This window comes from Ctenocephalides felis, unplaced genomic scaffold, assembly GCF_003426905.1.
Source record: "Ctenocephalides felis isolate EL2017-DRISC unplaced genomic scaffold, ASM342690v1 CF-g0.4_SCAFFOLD_01886, whole genome shotgun sequence".
In the NCBI taxonomy this organism is placed as follows: Eukaryota; Metazoa; Arthropoda; class Insecta; order Siphonaptera; family Pulicidae; genus Ctenocephalides; species Ctenocephalides felis.
In genome coordinates this window covers 7,520,585-7,536,696 of record NW_020538040.1, presented here as the reverse complement: position 1 = coordinate 7,536,696, position 16,112 = coordinate 7,520,585, and the positions used below count along the sequence as shown (strand labels likewise).

The following is a 16,112-nucleotide window of genomic DNA, read 5'->3' as shown; positions in this document are numbered from 1 at the left end:
GCTGGATTTATGTGTTAATAATAATTAATCATAGATTGATCATTGTTAAGTTATGCTCTTTTAATTTCAGATTAATTTTCTGTGACTGCATTTGAGAGACAAGACTAATCAAGATGGTTTCGGTGAGTAAAAAATTAATTAGTTTAAACAAATCTTTAAAATTGTGTTTTGTCTTCTCTAACATATTCTAAGGTTAAAATACTGTACAACAAATTTTTTTTAACTTTCTGAAGTTTTATTTCTAAATTCAATTTTCCGGACGTCCCAGGTCATTCGGAATCCTTTGACACAAAAATTGCAAATATTGAGTTTATATTAAGCAAACCTTTAAATTTACACATCATTTATTCTTACAATTTTATTAGAAACAAAATACGTATTCACGATTTCGGAAGATACTATAGGAAATAGTGTAGATTTGTTTTTGATATAGATATGACGAGCCGTTTCTTCTAAATTGATTATTATAATTATCTATTTGATCATTTTGAATTTTATTTTAAATTTTTTTCTAATATTTTTTTTATTTTCAGGAAGCGAACGGCCAGCCGCCTCACGAGCTGGAAACATTTTTACCTCAAGACAAAGCTGATGGAAAGTGAGTAGTAAATTATTATACAATATTAATATATTAATTTAATATTTTTAATAATATTGAAAGATAATCTTATATGGAAAATAAATTTGCTGAAACCTTAATTATTTTATTAATAAATTTGAGATAAAATCCAACAATTAACTTCCCACAAACAAAATCGAAATTTAAGTTACAACATTATTATATTAGATGAAATTTAAGATAACTTAGATATCTTGAGATTATCTTAATATATTGGATGTCTAAGTTAGATATAACGATCTATGGTATAAGAATTATAAAAGTGCACCAACCAGCATTATATATGGAGTCTAAATTTGGAGATCGATTTTGATGAATGAAACTTCATTTTACAACACTATTATATTGGACGAAGTTTAAGATAACTTAGTTATCTAGAAATTATGTTAATATATTGGATATCTAAGTTAGGTATATAACAATCTATAGTATAAAAAGTATAAAACCAACCAATAATGTATAAGAAGTCTAAATTTGGAGATCGATTTTGATGAATGAAATTTCATTTTCCAACACTATTATATTAGATGAAATTTAAGATAATAAAGTTATCTAAAAATTATCTTAATATATTGGATAGCTAAGTTATATAACGATCTTTAGTAAAAAAAGTGTAAAAGTGCACCCAACCAGCATTATATATGGAGTCTAAACTTGGAGATTGATTTTGATGAATGAAATTAAATTTTACACACTATTATATTAGACAAAGTTTAAGATAATTTAATTATCTTGAAATTATCCTAATATATTGAATTCCTAAGTTAGTTATATAACGATCTATAGTATAAAAAGTATAAAAGTGCACCAAACAATAATGTATAAGAAGTCTGAATTTGGAGATCGATTTTGATGAATGAAATTTAATTTTACAACACTATTATATTGGACGAAGTTTAAGATAACTTAGTTATCTAGAAATTATCTTAATATATTGGATACCTAAGTTAATTATATAACGATCTATAGAATAAAAAGTATAAAAGTGCACCAACCAATCATGTCTAAGAAAAAAAAATTTGGAGATCGATTTTGTAGAATGAAATTGAATTTTACAACACTATTACATTTAACGCAATTTTAGCAAATTTTAATATATTAAATTAATTTCAAAAATTTATCAAATCTATGATTTTTTCCATAATATTTCTTTAATAATAATTACTATAATATTTTTTTATTTTTTCAAGTCATTATTTAATATTTTTATTAACACAATTTTTAAATTAACAAAAATTAAAGAAATATTATTTATCAAATTTACAATAATTAAGTTTCTTCCACTACACTAAACATTTTTGCAATAAAGTTACTATTTCGAATAAATAAAATTATTGAATTTATTGTATAAAAAATAAGACAAGGATAAGCACAGTCTAAGTGACAATCCGGTACAAATGTTTCCGCAAGTGTGTTCAGATTGTGAGTTTAAGGGAGCACTTTTTCAATTTTGTATAAAATATTGCAAAATAAATTTTTAATATTACCACAGTCTAGGTGACAATTTCTCACAAATATATTAGCAAACGCGTTTAGAATTTAATTTTGTGAAAATTTTTGAAAAATGTAAATGTTGAATGCTGATAAATGTTAAATTCTGGATACAAGAAATTTTATATGAAATAATTGAACCTTTGACTGTTACTGTTTAAATTGGTAAATAATGAAAAAAGGTCTATTTCAGTCCTGTCTTTCAATTATTAATTTATTCTAGAAATTAAAAATAATAATATTTTAAAATAGCAAAAAAACAGAACTTAATGAAACAGTGAATGAATGAAACACTTCTAACATAGGTTTTATTATGATTTATCTGCAATATATTTCTTTCCAATACATCCCTGTCTTCCAAATATTAATACATTTCGGTCCAAGCTAAATATTACATAATCCTTTTAATACGATTCTTGTGAATTTTAACATTTTTCGAACAGTCTGCTTGGGAATTTTATGCAAAAATCATCATTTAATGTTTTCGAATCGTCTAATATGGATTTTAAATCGAATGGGAAATTCTATGAGAGCAATTTGAGGATTGGAAACATTATGGACGGGTAATAATAAATTAATATTTTTGAATATTTAATTGTGCGAATATCTAATATTAAGTATAAAACGTATCGTGAAACAAATAATATTAATTTAATTAAGTGTAGTTCAATTAATTAAAATTTAAAATATTTAACATAAGTAGGAAAAGTAATGTTCGATTAACATTTTTCTCAGCTATAAATTATATTTTTTATTTAAATGTATAAATAATATTAATAATTTAAATTAACACATGTGTGAATAATTGTTTACGTGTTTTTTGGTTGTTAAAATCTGCATCTAATGATATAATAAATATTCATTAAATTTATATTATCGAATATTGTAGTTGGTTCTAAATAATATTTAAAAATATCGTTACATAAATAAAATTCAATAATAAGTAATTAAACAATAATTTATATGAAAGTTAATAACTAATTTATGTTCAACATTTTTAGTGTGCTAAATTTTTTCCGAGAATAACGTAAATAAACGTTTATAATAATAGTAAAAACATTGAATAACTAATTTTAACAATTACACAAATAACTGTTACTCTTAAACATATAATTTTCATGGCTAAAATTAATTTAATTTTTTGGTTTTTTAATTAAAATATTATTTAATTATATTGAAACCATAAAAATGTTCAAATTTTATAGCTAAAACATGTTTTATGCTTTTCTATAGGATAAAATTCATTTTTTTTATCAAATACATTTTTTTATTAATAAATAAATTAATTTAATTAGTGTAGTGTAGTGTAAAATTTTTATTAAACAAATTCTGCGCTTAATGAACTATGTAATTTGCGATGCCTTTTGTTATGTAACTCCTGAAAAAAAATCTATAAAAATACAAATTAAAATAATTAAACGTTTGTCATTATGAATTGTTAATTCTATAATGAAACTATTTCCAAATATTAAGATTACTATAAAACATATTTATTTTTATTCATAATATAAAAAATAACAAATTACTTCTAATTAATTTATCAAACAAACTATTTTTTGCAAGTATTTTTTATAATTTGCAAATAATTTAAAAGTATACAAAAAATGCAACTTATACGTTTTGCTAACAAATGTTTAATAAAATGCATTTTTAATGTTTGACTATTTTAAAGTAACAAGCGTTCAAATATTTTACAAGATAATTTAATAATACATTTATTAAATAATTTAATTTTTCTTTCAAGTATAATATAATTAAATTAAAATTGTTTAAAATGTGAACTAATATTATTATTCCACATTTTGTTTATTAACCTTGATAATTTGTCTAATTCATGCTAAATTTTATAGTTATAGTTATATGGTCATTATAGGATCAAAATAAATTTTTGTTTATTTATATTGTATGAAATTCGTTTATTTGTCGATTTGCAATGTCACATTATTTTCAAGATTCTATGTGGAATATATTCATGTTTATTTGTCATCTAGTAATCTTGTGGAATTTTGATAAAATTCATCAATGGTTTGTATATTATTCAAATAATAAGAAACATAAATATTTAAATGAATTATTAATTATTTAAAAATGTAATTATTTGAAAAAAAAAATCAATTTACGAATTAAATTTTGAAAAACTTCGTCTAATAGTTTGTGTATCAGCAAATTTTATTACATAATATTTTGTGTTGAATTAGTGATTTTTCATTTCGACTCTAAACAGTAAAACCGAAAAAAACTTACACAAAAGAAAATTGCCTGTATAATATGTTTAATAAAATTATGTTGAATTTTTATTCACTATCAAATAAATTTTTTAGTAGAACCTATTTTAGATAAATAGTTCAAAAACTTACTTTAAGAGAGCTAATGTTTACTTTACTATTTAAGTGAATTTTTTTTTTAATTTACTTTTCAATTTAATTAGGAGGCGTTCATAAATCACGAGATCGATTTTTTTAAGGATTTTTGGAGCTTCCTCGCTCTTGGTAATATTCAAAATTATCCCCTTCCCCTTCCCCACCAAATATCACGTGTATTTTTAATTATGAGAAAAAATTATAAAATTTTAAAAAATAGTGACAAATTATCCTCTTTTGTAAAATTTTTGATTTTTTTGAAAATGTTTGAATTTTTTTCAACAAAAATTCTGGTAAAAAATAGATACACGTGATATCTTGCTATACCTTTCACTCCACGATTTGATGTTTCGTGTTTTTTTTGTCAAAATATAACATAACCCTTTTCTTTGAAAAGCTCACGTGATTAATGTATGCCCTCTTATTCAGCATCAATATTTTTTCAAAAGATTTAAACCATACTATTAATAATGTGATAATTGTTTATTAATTTTCAGCAAATTTTATTACTACAATAATCATTTTTTATATTTTGCAAATGACTCTATTTACACTTTTTTCTAGGTACAAAGTAAACGTATCCCAAAAAGACGCAGAAGCCTTAAGAACAGGAGACTATGATCCGTTTAAAGAAAGAAAATTGGAACATCCCACAACGTAAGTACTTTCATCAAAACTGACAGATATCTTTATGTCATATGATTTTATAATTTAATTTTTTTTTTTATTTAGTGATGGCGAAACCCTGACACATTTGCTAAAGGCCTCATTGGGCACCGGCATCCTGGCGATGCCCTTCGCCTTCATGAATTGCGGACTGGTTTTGGGCATCTTTTTCACGATATTGGTGGCCTTTATCTGCACACACTGCTCATATGTATTGGTAAGTCGAAAAAAGATTTATTTACAAAGAAAAATTCTTATAAAGAACTTATTTCTTTGAAATTGTAATTCAATAGTCATTGTACTTCAACTGTAATTCAGTCTCGAATTAATATTACGAGAACTATCAATATTTGTTAAAAGAATAATACTTTTTTAGTTATCATGTTTGAATGTACTATATAATATCTATTGTATAAATATAAATATAAATATAAATATAAATAATAAATTAGTCTTCCACTTTAAAGAATGAATGATGTCTGATACATCTTCTATTCATAGAAATATTTTGGACCAGCAATTTAAATTTTTTTTCTCTTTCTGGATACAATCATCAGCATTTATCTTGCTATATTGCTATATACATTATTGACTTATATATTTTATGACTATTTTTTTTTAGGTAAAATGCGCACACACATTATACAGGAGGACGAGAGTGTCGGCCATGGGTTTTGCAGAAGTAGCAGAAGTTGCTTTCCAAAAGGGTCCAGAACCCACCAGGAAATATGGTTACGGATTTAGGTATAAAATATACACCAATTATATAAAATACTGAAGTATATTATATTTTGTAGTTCAAATAATTTGGTATTTTAAAGCATTATTTCTTTTAAGTCTTTCTAGTTACTTACTCAAGTGGTGTAAGTGTAATTTTAATGTCTTAATGTTCAATTTACAATAAAATGAGTAAATTTACATTTTGATGGTTTTGTTCTCAACATTTTTGTATTTTATTTAATGTAAAATCGTTGTTTTTCATATGAATATTTCATAAACATTTTTTGACAAAATATCTAGGACATTAGGAGTTTTACAATAAGCGACTTCTATTTTATCCTTGAACCTAGTAGTGTTTACAACCAATTTAATCAGCAATTAAATAATCTTGAATAAAGTTGAAATAACTTTACCTTAATTTACGTTAATTTTTTACACTATAAATATGGTAATATTAAATCAATTTAAGTCTATAAATAATTTTAGTATTTAACGATAATATATTGTATACAAGATTTATCAATTTTAATTTTTCTTTGCAGACTTTTAATTCTCAACTGCCTGTTCCTGACATACTTCGGAACATGCAGTGTGTACTCTGTGATTGTAGCCAAGAATTTCCAACAGGTAATTTAAGGAACGAAAGCAAAATAATAAACAAGAAAACCCTGTTAAGACGATTTTTCAAGAACCAAATGCGCGCCTTAAATGAAAAGAGTTTTATGAAAAATAAAGACTATGAGTCTGAGTCGTTTGCTATCGAAACTGAAATATTCCTTAGGCACATGTGTACAATTAACCCTCTTATAATGTGTGCGTTCCGTGTAATATGGAAACCGCGCTATAAGAAACTCAGAATTGGTACAAATCACATCATTTGTACCGCGTTATATAGAAATAAATAAGTACAAAGATAGAATAAATTATATGTTGTTTTACAATTGAAGAGTTCATGTAAGGGTATAAAAATATATAAATTTTTATATAATTGAAGAATTACATGGATCAAAAATTTCTAATTGAAACCGATGCCATATACAGCTACGATATAAACTAGCATAAGATAAAATTGGAGTTTTGATTACCAGTTTTTCCAATTGGTTTTTGAATTTTTGAAGTCTGTGTGGGCGTTTTTGAGAAAACGTGGACTAAAATCCAAATTCAGCTCACATACACATGAATATATGCATTCTTTTCATAGGTTTAGTTTTAGTATCAAACGATTTTGAATGTCCGAGACGTAGAGAATACATAAAATTAGCAAATATAATTACCTTTCGTGATGTAAAAAAAGCCATGAAGAAACTCAATTAGAACTTGCGCTAATTATTCTTATACAAGATCAGCCGAGCTGTTTTTTAATATTCTCGTTCCTGTTTTAAAATCCTTTTAAAATTTAAAAGAAGTTTATTTTCGCCAAAAAATTCGATTCACTTATTTTGTTTTCTCGACGTTTCAAGTCATTCCGAGTCGAATGAGACTAAATTTGGAAAAAGAATGTGTGTGTCTATATGTGTAAATCGATTTTTGACCTTTCGTGGACGTTTGCTCAAAAACCAATTACAAAAAATCTTTCGATGTATCTCGATTAGGACTAGCATTTATTAGTTTTGCGTGATGATCGGTTGAATCGTTTCTTTGTATTTTTCGTTTAGTGTTTGTGTAATTAACGAAACAAAATTTCGTTGATTTTTTATACTTCTTTGATGATAGATATCATTTTCTTATAGAACATACTAAAATAGTGATTCAATTTAAAAAATGCATCAAAGTTTCAAAAAATTAGAAGCATTTTTTTGCATTTTTTGCGAACCAATTGCAAAAAATTAAGTCATTCGATTAAATTTATTTTGCAATCCCGTTTGTTAGTATTTTGATACGATCGGTTGAGCCGTTTCTTTAAAATTGGCATAAAAGTTCAAACCTTTTCGGCCGCGTTTTAGCCAAAGATTCTAACCAAATTTTAAAAATTAAAATTTTATTTGGAAATCCTGGACTTAATCCTGTAGATGGTCCAGGATGTTTCTTCGTTATTCATCGTTTAAAAATAAATTCTCGCGAAATTGGCATGATGGTAGGGTATCTAGTCTTAATGAACATACTAAAACATTATATTTAAGATGAATTATAAGAATTTATTAAAATTTATAAACTTCCGGAAGGAAAAGTTTATGTTTTCAAAAAATCCGATTAACTAATTTTATCTTTTCTCGACGTTTCAAGCCATTCTGAATCGAAAGAGATCAAATTTAAGGAAAAAGTATGTGTGTGTGTTGTGCGTGTACAGATTTTCTACCGTAAATCGACGTTATCTCAAAAACGGCTGGACCGATTACAGAAATTTAAAAGCCATTCGATGTATCTCGATGAGGACTATAGTTTATCAATTTTGCGCGACGATCTGCCAAACCGTTTCTTTGTAATTTGAAAAAAGTGTTAAACTTTTCGTCCACATTTAAACTCATACTACCGAATCGTTTTTAAAAAATCAACAAATGTTCGAAAGATATTGGTTGGAAATGATACTGATTAGTTTTAGGTAAAAATCTACCGAGCTATTTTCTTGTAATTAACCGTTGAAAAAAAAATTCAAGCCGATTTTTATTGGCGGTCATGGTCTTATAGAACTTACTGAAATATTACGGCCTTACGACAAGTAGTTTAATTTTAAAAATTCATCAAAGTTTGAGAAAATTAATAGTTTTGTTGACGTTTGTTAAAATTAAAATTAGACGATTTACTTGGTATAACGATAGAGTACTCGGTCTTAAGGAACATAAACTAAACCATTAACGTTCTACGGAAACTGGTTCAAATATAATAATTGTTGATTTTTGAAAATTTGCTTTTAGAAAATACTCCGAGTTAACGTGATCGTTCGTTTTCAATTGTGTGTAATAAATCCACTTAGAATACTTTTAATCACTCACAAATTAATTTATTATTGATGAAGTCGATTATTTGCACATATCGGAAAGTTTATGTAACTTGCCTCAAGGCTAAATACCAATACCAAACTAGTTTTTTTTATTTTTAGGTGATAGAACACCACACAGGCAACGTCCAAGACGACAGGATCTACATAGCAGTCCTCCTCCTGCCCCTGATCCTGCTCTGCTGGGTGCCAAATTTGAAATATTTGGCCCCAATTTCCATGTTGGCCAATGTGTTCATGGGTCTAGGTTTAGGTATAACCTTCTACTATCTGGTAATGGAGACTTCTGAAATCTCCGATCGAAAGTTGGTGGCGGAGGCCCATTTGTGGCCGCAGTTCTTCAGTATTAGCATATTCGCGATGGAGGCCATCGGAGTGGTAAGATGATAAAGAACATATAAATGCACTGTTAATACATAGTTATATACACAATTTACAGGATTTTTTAAAATTTGACCCAATCTTTGGGTGAATGCACGGGACATCAGAATTCATTTTACAGATATGGTTTCTTCGCCAAAGTATCCTATTTTGATCCCTAGTATACGAATATCATATGTGCCTATGTGATTTTTTTCACCCATACAAATCGACCCGCCCTAATACACATATGTAGTTTGAATGTCACTAATTTTAAATTCGGTTTACTTATGATATTGAAAGAGTTTTAGCTGATTGTTTTTGTTTGACGAGCAAATCTTGACATTATTAAAAAAAGGAACTCTACTGACGAGAAACTTCTAGAATATTTTCAAGAGAAAAGAAACTATACTGACGTCATGTTAAGAAAAAAGTAACTCTACTGACGAGCAAATTCTGACATTTTGAGGAGGAACAAAATAACTTTACCGACGAATAAATTTTGTCATTTTTAGAAGTAAAATAAAAACTCTACAAACGAGCAAAATCTGGCATTTCTAAGAGAAGAAAAAAGAACTTGACTGACGAGCTAGTTCTGACATTTAAAAAAATAAATATTCTGGATTTTCTATAAATAAAGGAATTTTACTGACGAGCACATTTTAACATTTTTATAAATAAACTCTACTGACGAGCAGTTTGATATTTTTAGAACAAAAAAAGAGACTTTACTGACGAGACAATTTTGAAATTATTTAGGAAAATAAAGAAACCCTACTGACGAGAAACTTTTGGCGATTACAGAAAAAAGCATTTCTTACTGACGAGAATATTCTGGCATTTTTTTAAGAAAAAAAAGAACTTTACTTACGAGCAAATACCGACTTTATTTAAAGAAAAAGGAAATCCTACTGACAAGTAAACCTTGTCCATTTTAGAAAAAAGGAACTTTACTGATGAGTAAATATTGTCATTTTTAGAAAACAAGGAACTTTACTGACGAGAAAATTCGGGCATTTTTTGAATAAGAAATGAAACTCTACAGACGAGCGAATTCTCACATTTTTTTTTAAAAAAAACAACTTTACCGACTAGCAAGTTCTGACATTTTTGGAATAAAAAATATAATTCTATTGACGAGCAACTTTTGGCAATCTCAGAAAAAAGGAACTCTATTGATGAGCAACTTCTAACATTTTTGGATTCTGAAAAAAACTATTCACGAGCAAATTCTTATATTTTTATATAAAATGAATAAAACCGACGAGCAATTATTATATTAAAAAAGATACTCTACTCTACTCCAATGATTGACAAATTGTGACCTCTTTAGAAGAAAAGAAACTCTACCGACGAGCAAAATTGACTTTTTTAAAAACAAAGGATCTCTACTTTCTGGCAAATTTTGGAACTTTTAGAAAGAAAGAACTCCACTGACGAGCCAATTCTAGAATTTTTAAAAAACAACTCCACTGACGATCAAATTCTGGAATTTTTGAAAAAGATGTCTGACGAGAAAGTTTCTCGTCAGAATTGACTCGTCAGTAGAGTTTCTTTTCTTGCTAAAAATGGCAGTAGTTTCTCGGCGAAACTACTGGCATTTTTAGCAAGAAAAGAAACTCTACTGACGAGTCAATTCTGGCACTTTTAGAAATAGGAAACTCTACTGACAAATTGTCTTCGAATTCTACTAACGAGTAAATTCTGACTTTTTTGAAGAAAAAGGAAATGTACTGACGAGCAAATTGTGACTTTTTTTAAAAAAAAAACTCTACTGACAAGCAAATTCTAACTTTTTTAGGAAAAGGAACTCTACTGACAAGCAAATTCTTGACATTTCTACAAGAAATAGAACTCTACTGACGAGCAAATTTTGACCTTTTTCATAAAAGAAAAAAAGAAACCCTACTGACGTGCAAATACTGACCTTTTTAGAAAAAAAAAACTCTACTAACGAGCAAATTCTGACTTTTCCAGTTAAAAAAGAACTTTACTGACGAGCAAATTCTTGCAATATTAGAAAAAAAGGACTCTATTGACGAGCAAGTTCTGTTAATTTTTAAAAAATATGAATTGTTGAAATGCATTCTTTAGTATTTTCATAATTAGCATTGTAGGGATTAAGAACATTTTTTTTACTTTGGTTCAAATAACTTTAAATTTTCATTTCGGACATTATTTGTTTATATGTGTAAAAACTAGATATAATTTACTTAAATCCAGTAAAAACTGTTTTATATTAAAATTTTGAATAAAATGAGTTGCTATAGCGTTAAAGAGGCATTTTTTAATACTTCTACTGTATTGTGCAACTTTCATCTTAATCTTGTGTTGCATAATCTCTTTCCTAATAACCATTCTTATAATTCAAAACCTCTACTTCGTTTATTTTAATTAAATGTGTACAATTCAAAATTTAGAAATGCTTATGCATTTTTTTACCAAATTTCTTGCTTGTTACACGCCTTAATTATTATTACTTCTATTCAATTTTTTTTTAATTACTGCTAAATAATTTAACATCTAGTAACAATAATGAATAATAACATAATATAAAATAAAAAAGAGTACAAAATAAATGATAGTATTTTCATGAAAATGATATCCGTCATATTCAACATAAATAATATTTTTCTATAATTTGTAGGTGATGCCTTTAGAGAACCAGATGAAGACTCCTCAGAACTTTGTCGGTTTGTGTGGTGTTTTGAACCAGGGTATGTCCGGTGTCACCCTGATCTACATTTTGCTCGGTTTTATGGGTTATGTGGCATATGGTGATTCCACGTTGGGAGCCATCACTCTTAATTTGCCCACCGATGAAATGTAAGTTAAGATAAACAATACAATTTCAAGCTATCCAATTTCCTATTTATATTTCTATTTTGTTTGCAGTTTGGCTCAATCGGTTAAAATTTTAATTGCACTTGCTGTGTATTGCACCTTTGGTCTTCAATTCTACGTGTGCCTTGAAATCGTATGGAATGCCATCAAGGACAATTTCACAAAAAGGCCGTTGCTGGTCAACTACATTCTGAGGACAGTTTTGGTGACTTTGGCCGTCGTGGTGGCTGTGGCAGTGCCGACTATTGGACCGTTTATTGGTAAACAAATAGACAGATAATTATGATTTTTAAACATAAATAGTAAATTAGAATCGTTTGCCGTGGTATAGTACAAAGTAGCCCCGATTTTGATTCCAACCTCGACCAGCTCGGTATCATGCAATCTGATAGTAAATTAACACTTGAGGATATAGATATCAAATAAGAGATTCAAGTGGAAATCGCTTTTCGTGAGCATTGTTGCAAAATAAAAACACTAACGCCATTGGATATATTAGGTTGACAACTAAGTAAGTGCGGGTTTTAGCTTAATGATGGTACAATTAAATTTTTATGTTTGCTGCCGTAGATCAAATGTAAAATACCTATTTTTATTGGATAGTAGGCTATTTCGTAGCCAATCTTTAACAAGGGTTTTTTTGATCGTTTGCGTTCGTTTCGTTTGGCGTTCGTTGCTAGATGAATAATCAAATCGAAGTTTTTTGTCTTGTTTTGCTTTTTACCTTGTCGAAGCAGATGCTTGCTTTCGCCAAAAAATTGGATTTGCTAATTTTATATTTTCTCGGCGTTTCAAGTCATTCTGAATCGAATGAGACCAAATTTGTGTTTGTGTGTATGTGAGCCAATTTTTGACTATAATTTTTGTTAAACGGCTATATCGAAGTAACTCGATAAGGACTAGCGAATCCGTTTCTTTGTAAATAGCCGAAAAGTGAAAAAAATTGTCCACATTTTAACCCGCAATCCTAAGTCGATTTTAAAAATTCAAAACCCGTTCGAAAGAAATTGGTTGGGAATGATACTGATCAGTTTGAGGTAAAGATCGGCCGGACTGTTTCTCCGTAATTAGACAATCAATTAAAATTCTGGTCTTATTTAACTGAACATTCTGAAATAAAATACGAGGCCTACGAAAAGAATATCTTCGATCTTTACATGTTTTTTTATAGGGAATATTAAATTACTTTGCGTCGTTGCAATTTGTCTCGTATTTTATTTGATGATAATTTTTGTGATATTTTTTTCAATCTTTTTGAAAGAGAAATTTGTTTACGCGAAAAAATCCCATTTCATATTTTTATATTCTTCACGTTTCAAATCATTACAAATCGTTTGATACCAAAATTGATACGATTGACACACACTTAATAATACGTATGTTGTGTGTGTGTACATTGGTAGATTTTTAACTTTTTGTCGACGATTTTCTAAAAATCGGCTGCACCGATTTAGAAAATTTAAGTTAATTTAAGGTTGTTAGTTTTACACGACGTTCCTTTATATTTTGCAGAAAAGTGTAAAGAGTTTTGTTCACATTTTAGCCAAAGATTTTTGAAAATTTGAAAAACATTAGTTTGCAAATCGTGCGCATTATTTTTTGGTAAAGATCAGACGGTACATTTCTTAGTAATTAAATCTTGATAATTTTTTAGCTCAATTGAAACTAGTGGTGCATGCCATCGTGCCTTAAGGCAAATTGCTGGAACTTTTCGTACCGTAATGAAATATTCGAGGGGCATATAAGTGAGCTTTAGAATTTTTGTTAAAATTAAAATTAAAATCCGATTTTGTTTTCATAAAAAACAAATTTTTTGATAATTAAAAAAAAATGAGAAAGAAATTTTTTCTTCAAAAACAATCGTTTCGTCAACACAAGCAGAAAGTTTTTTGAATCATACGAATCGGATGCTTAGTTCTCTCAAAAACTGCCATTTTTGGCATATTTAGTTCCATATCTCTGAAATGGAAATTTTCAATTTTGATTTTTGCACAATTACTATAACTTACCCTACAGGAAGTTAAAAATTTTGTTTTTGTTTACTTTATTTTTAGGAACTTTCAAAAATGAATTTTATGCCATCTTAAGTGTGGATTTCTAACTTTGATGATTTTTAATAACCCAACTGTTCATCGTAGGTCTCCAATATTTCAGTATTTCATTGCATACCACGAAATCTATATTTATTTAAAGTTTCACCAAAATTGTCAAAAAATCGACAAATAATTACCAAGAAACTCTTAGATCTTTTATCAAAGACTAATCAGCACGATTTTAAACCAATATCTTTCGAACGGTTTTTGAAAATTCAAAATCGATTCAGAATTGCGGGCTAAAACGTGGACGAAAAAACTTTCACTTTTCTGCTATTTATAAAGAAACGGCTTGGCCGATCGTCGCACAAAACTGACAAACGATAGTTCTTATTGAGATACATCGATCGGCTTTTAAATTTTTGAAATCAGTCCATCCGTTTTCGAGAAAACGTCGATTTACGGCAAAAAATCTGTTCACATACATACAGATACCTTTTTCTTAAATTTGGTCTCATTCGATTCAGAATGGCTTGAAACGTCGAGAAAACATAAAATTAGCGAATCGGATTTTTCGATGAAAACATAAACTTCTTATTCTCAAGTTAAAAAAAATGTCAGAAGTCGCTTCTGTGTCATTTAATTTAAGTCATTTTTATGGAATTATCGGAAAAAGAAGTCTGCAGAACTTTTCTAGCTGTATAAATTGTTATATCATTAATATATGTAATCGTAAAGTTAAAAATTTTATCTAAATATCTAAATTTTAAATGTATATTATTTTGATTGACAATAAAACTATGCAAATAAAAAATAAATTTCAATTTCGATTGATTAAGTCAATTCTTACACATTTCGGGTTTATGCAACTTGGCTTAAGGCAAAATGCCACTTTCAACCAGTTCTAATTTGGTCTCATTCGATTCAGAATAAAACAATTTTTACGAAAACAAATTTCTCCTTCAGAAAGTTAATTATGACTTAAGTCTATTGCTGACTTGTAATTGAAAATTCCTGCTCCTCGCCTTAAAGCAAAATGCTATTTATACACTTATTTAATCTTCTAGTCTGGGATGTGCATAAAGACATTTCTTTCGCTATACAAAAAAACCTATTTAATCTACTGTGTCCTTTATCAATCTGAAACGCAGTGACTGGAAATTTGTATCCATACATACATACACACACACACACACACACCACACATCCGTTTTTTCTGAGGTATGCCAAAATGTTCAGAAACCTTCAAAACGTCGAGAAATGTAAAAAATTTCAATTTAGATTTTCGGCCCATTACAATAACTTACCCTACGGGAAGTTAAAAAAAAGTGTGTTTCTATGCACGATTGTGAAATTAAAAGTGTGCGGCAACGTGTTAAACATATGCACGTCAAATTAACAGATATTTTATCATAAAAAAAAATCGATCTATAAGAAAATCAATATTTTCAAGAAAGTCAATTTTTACAAAATTTTAAGGTTTTTTAAAAACTACAGGAAGTTCTAGCAACTTGCCTTAAAGCAAAGTTTCACTTACACCTATTTAATCTATTCTATCATTTACCCCTTATCTTTAACCTTTCAGGTTTAATCGGCGCCTTCTGCTTCTCAATCCTGGGTCTCCTGGTGCCCGTAATGATCGAAACGGTGACCTACTGGGAGGAAGGATTCGGCAAATTCAACTGGGTCGTTTGGAAAAACGTCGTAATAACCGTTTTCGGAATTTTTGCCTTAATTTTCGGATCTCAGAGCGCCATCAACGATATCGTCACCATGTACACATCGGGTCCTGGTCAGGCACCAGTTTTAAATGGAACCACCATGGCTCTTGTAAATGAAACTGTTTCTGGTTTAATGAACAGCACAACTGGTGCTTAAGGGTAAAAAAGTAGTAGTAAAAAATTGATGTTTTTATTTTAGATCATTGAATTGAAAGCCAGAGCGATTCAGAAAATAAGTTATTTTGGAATTTAAATATTGTGTAAACTGTATTTTGTGATATTTCTAAATATACAGTACACTTTAATTGCTAATTATTAATTGACATACTTATATTTAAGTATGTTTATAAATAATTGTATTAT

At 28.1% G+C, this 16,112-nt stretch overlaps 1 protein-coding gene across 3 annotated transcripts in view; it reads left to right on the top strand.

The window, feature by feature from the left end:
- The window catches only part of LOC113376511 (proton-coupled amino acid transporter-like protein pathetic), a 39,926-nt gene extending 23,814 nt beyond the window's left edge, over positions 1 to 16,112 (top strand). The window contains exons 2-11 of one of the 3 annotated variants that reach the window (XM_026616458.1): positions 69 to 122; positions 534 to 598; positions 5,035 to 5,127; positions 5,203 to 5,353; positions 5,759 to 5,880; positions 6,399 to 6,483; positions 8,894 to 9,169; positions 11,799 to 11,977; positions 12,047 to 12,255; positions 15,614 to 16,112. In XM_026616458.1, the coding sequence (XP_026472243.1) occupies positions 114 to 122; positions 534 to 598; positions 5,035 to 5,127; positions 5,203 to 5,353; positions 5,759 to 5,880; positions 6,399 to 6,483; positions 8,894 to 9,169; positions 11,799 to 11,977; positions 12,047 to 12,255; positions 15,614 to 15,906 (1,482 nt within the window). In that variant the 5' untranslated portion in view covers positions 69 to 113 and the 3' untranslated portion in view covers positions 15,907 to 16,112. Of the gene's footprint in view, positions 1 to 68; positions 123 to 533; positions 599 to 2,520; positions 2,674 to 5,034; positions 5,128 to 5,202; positions 5,354 to 5,758; positions 5,881 to 6,398; positions 6,484 to 8,893; positions 9,170 to 11,798; positions 11,978 to 12,046; positions 12,256 to 15,613 lie in introns of those variants that run through there. The other 2 variants (XM_026616457.1, XM_026616456.1) reach the window with 2 other exon arrangements.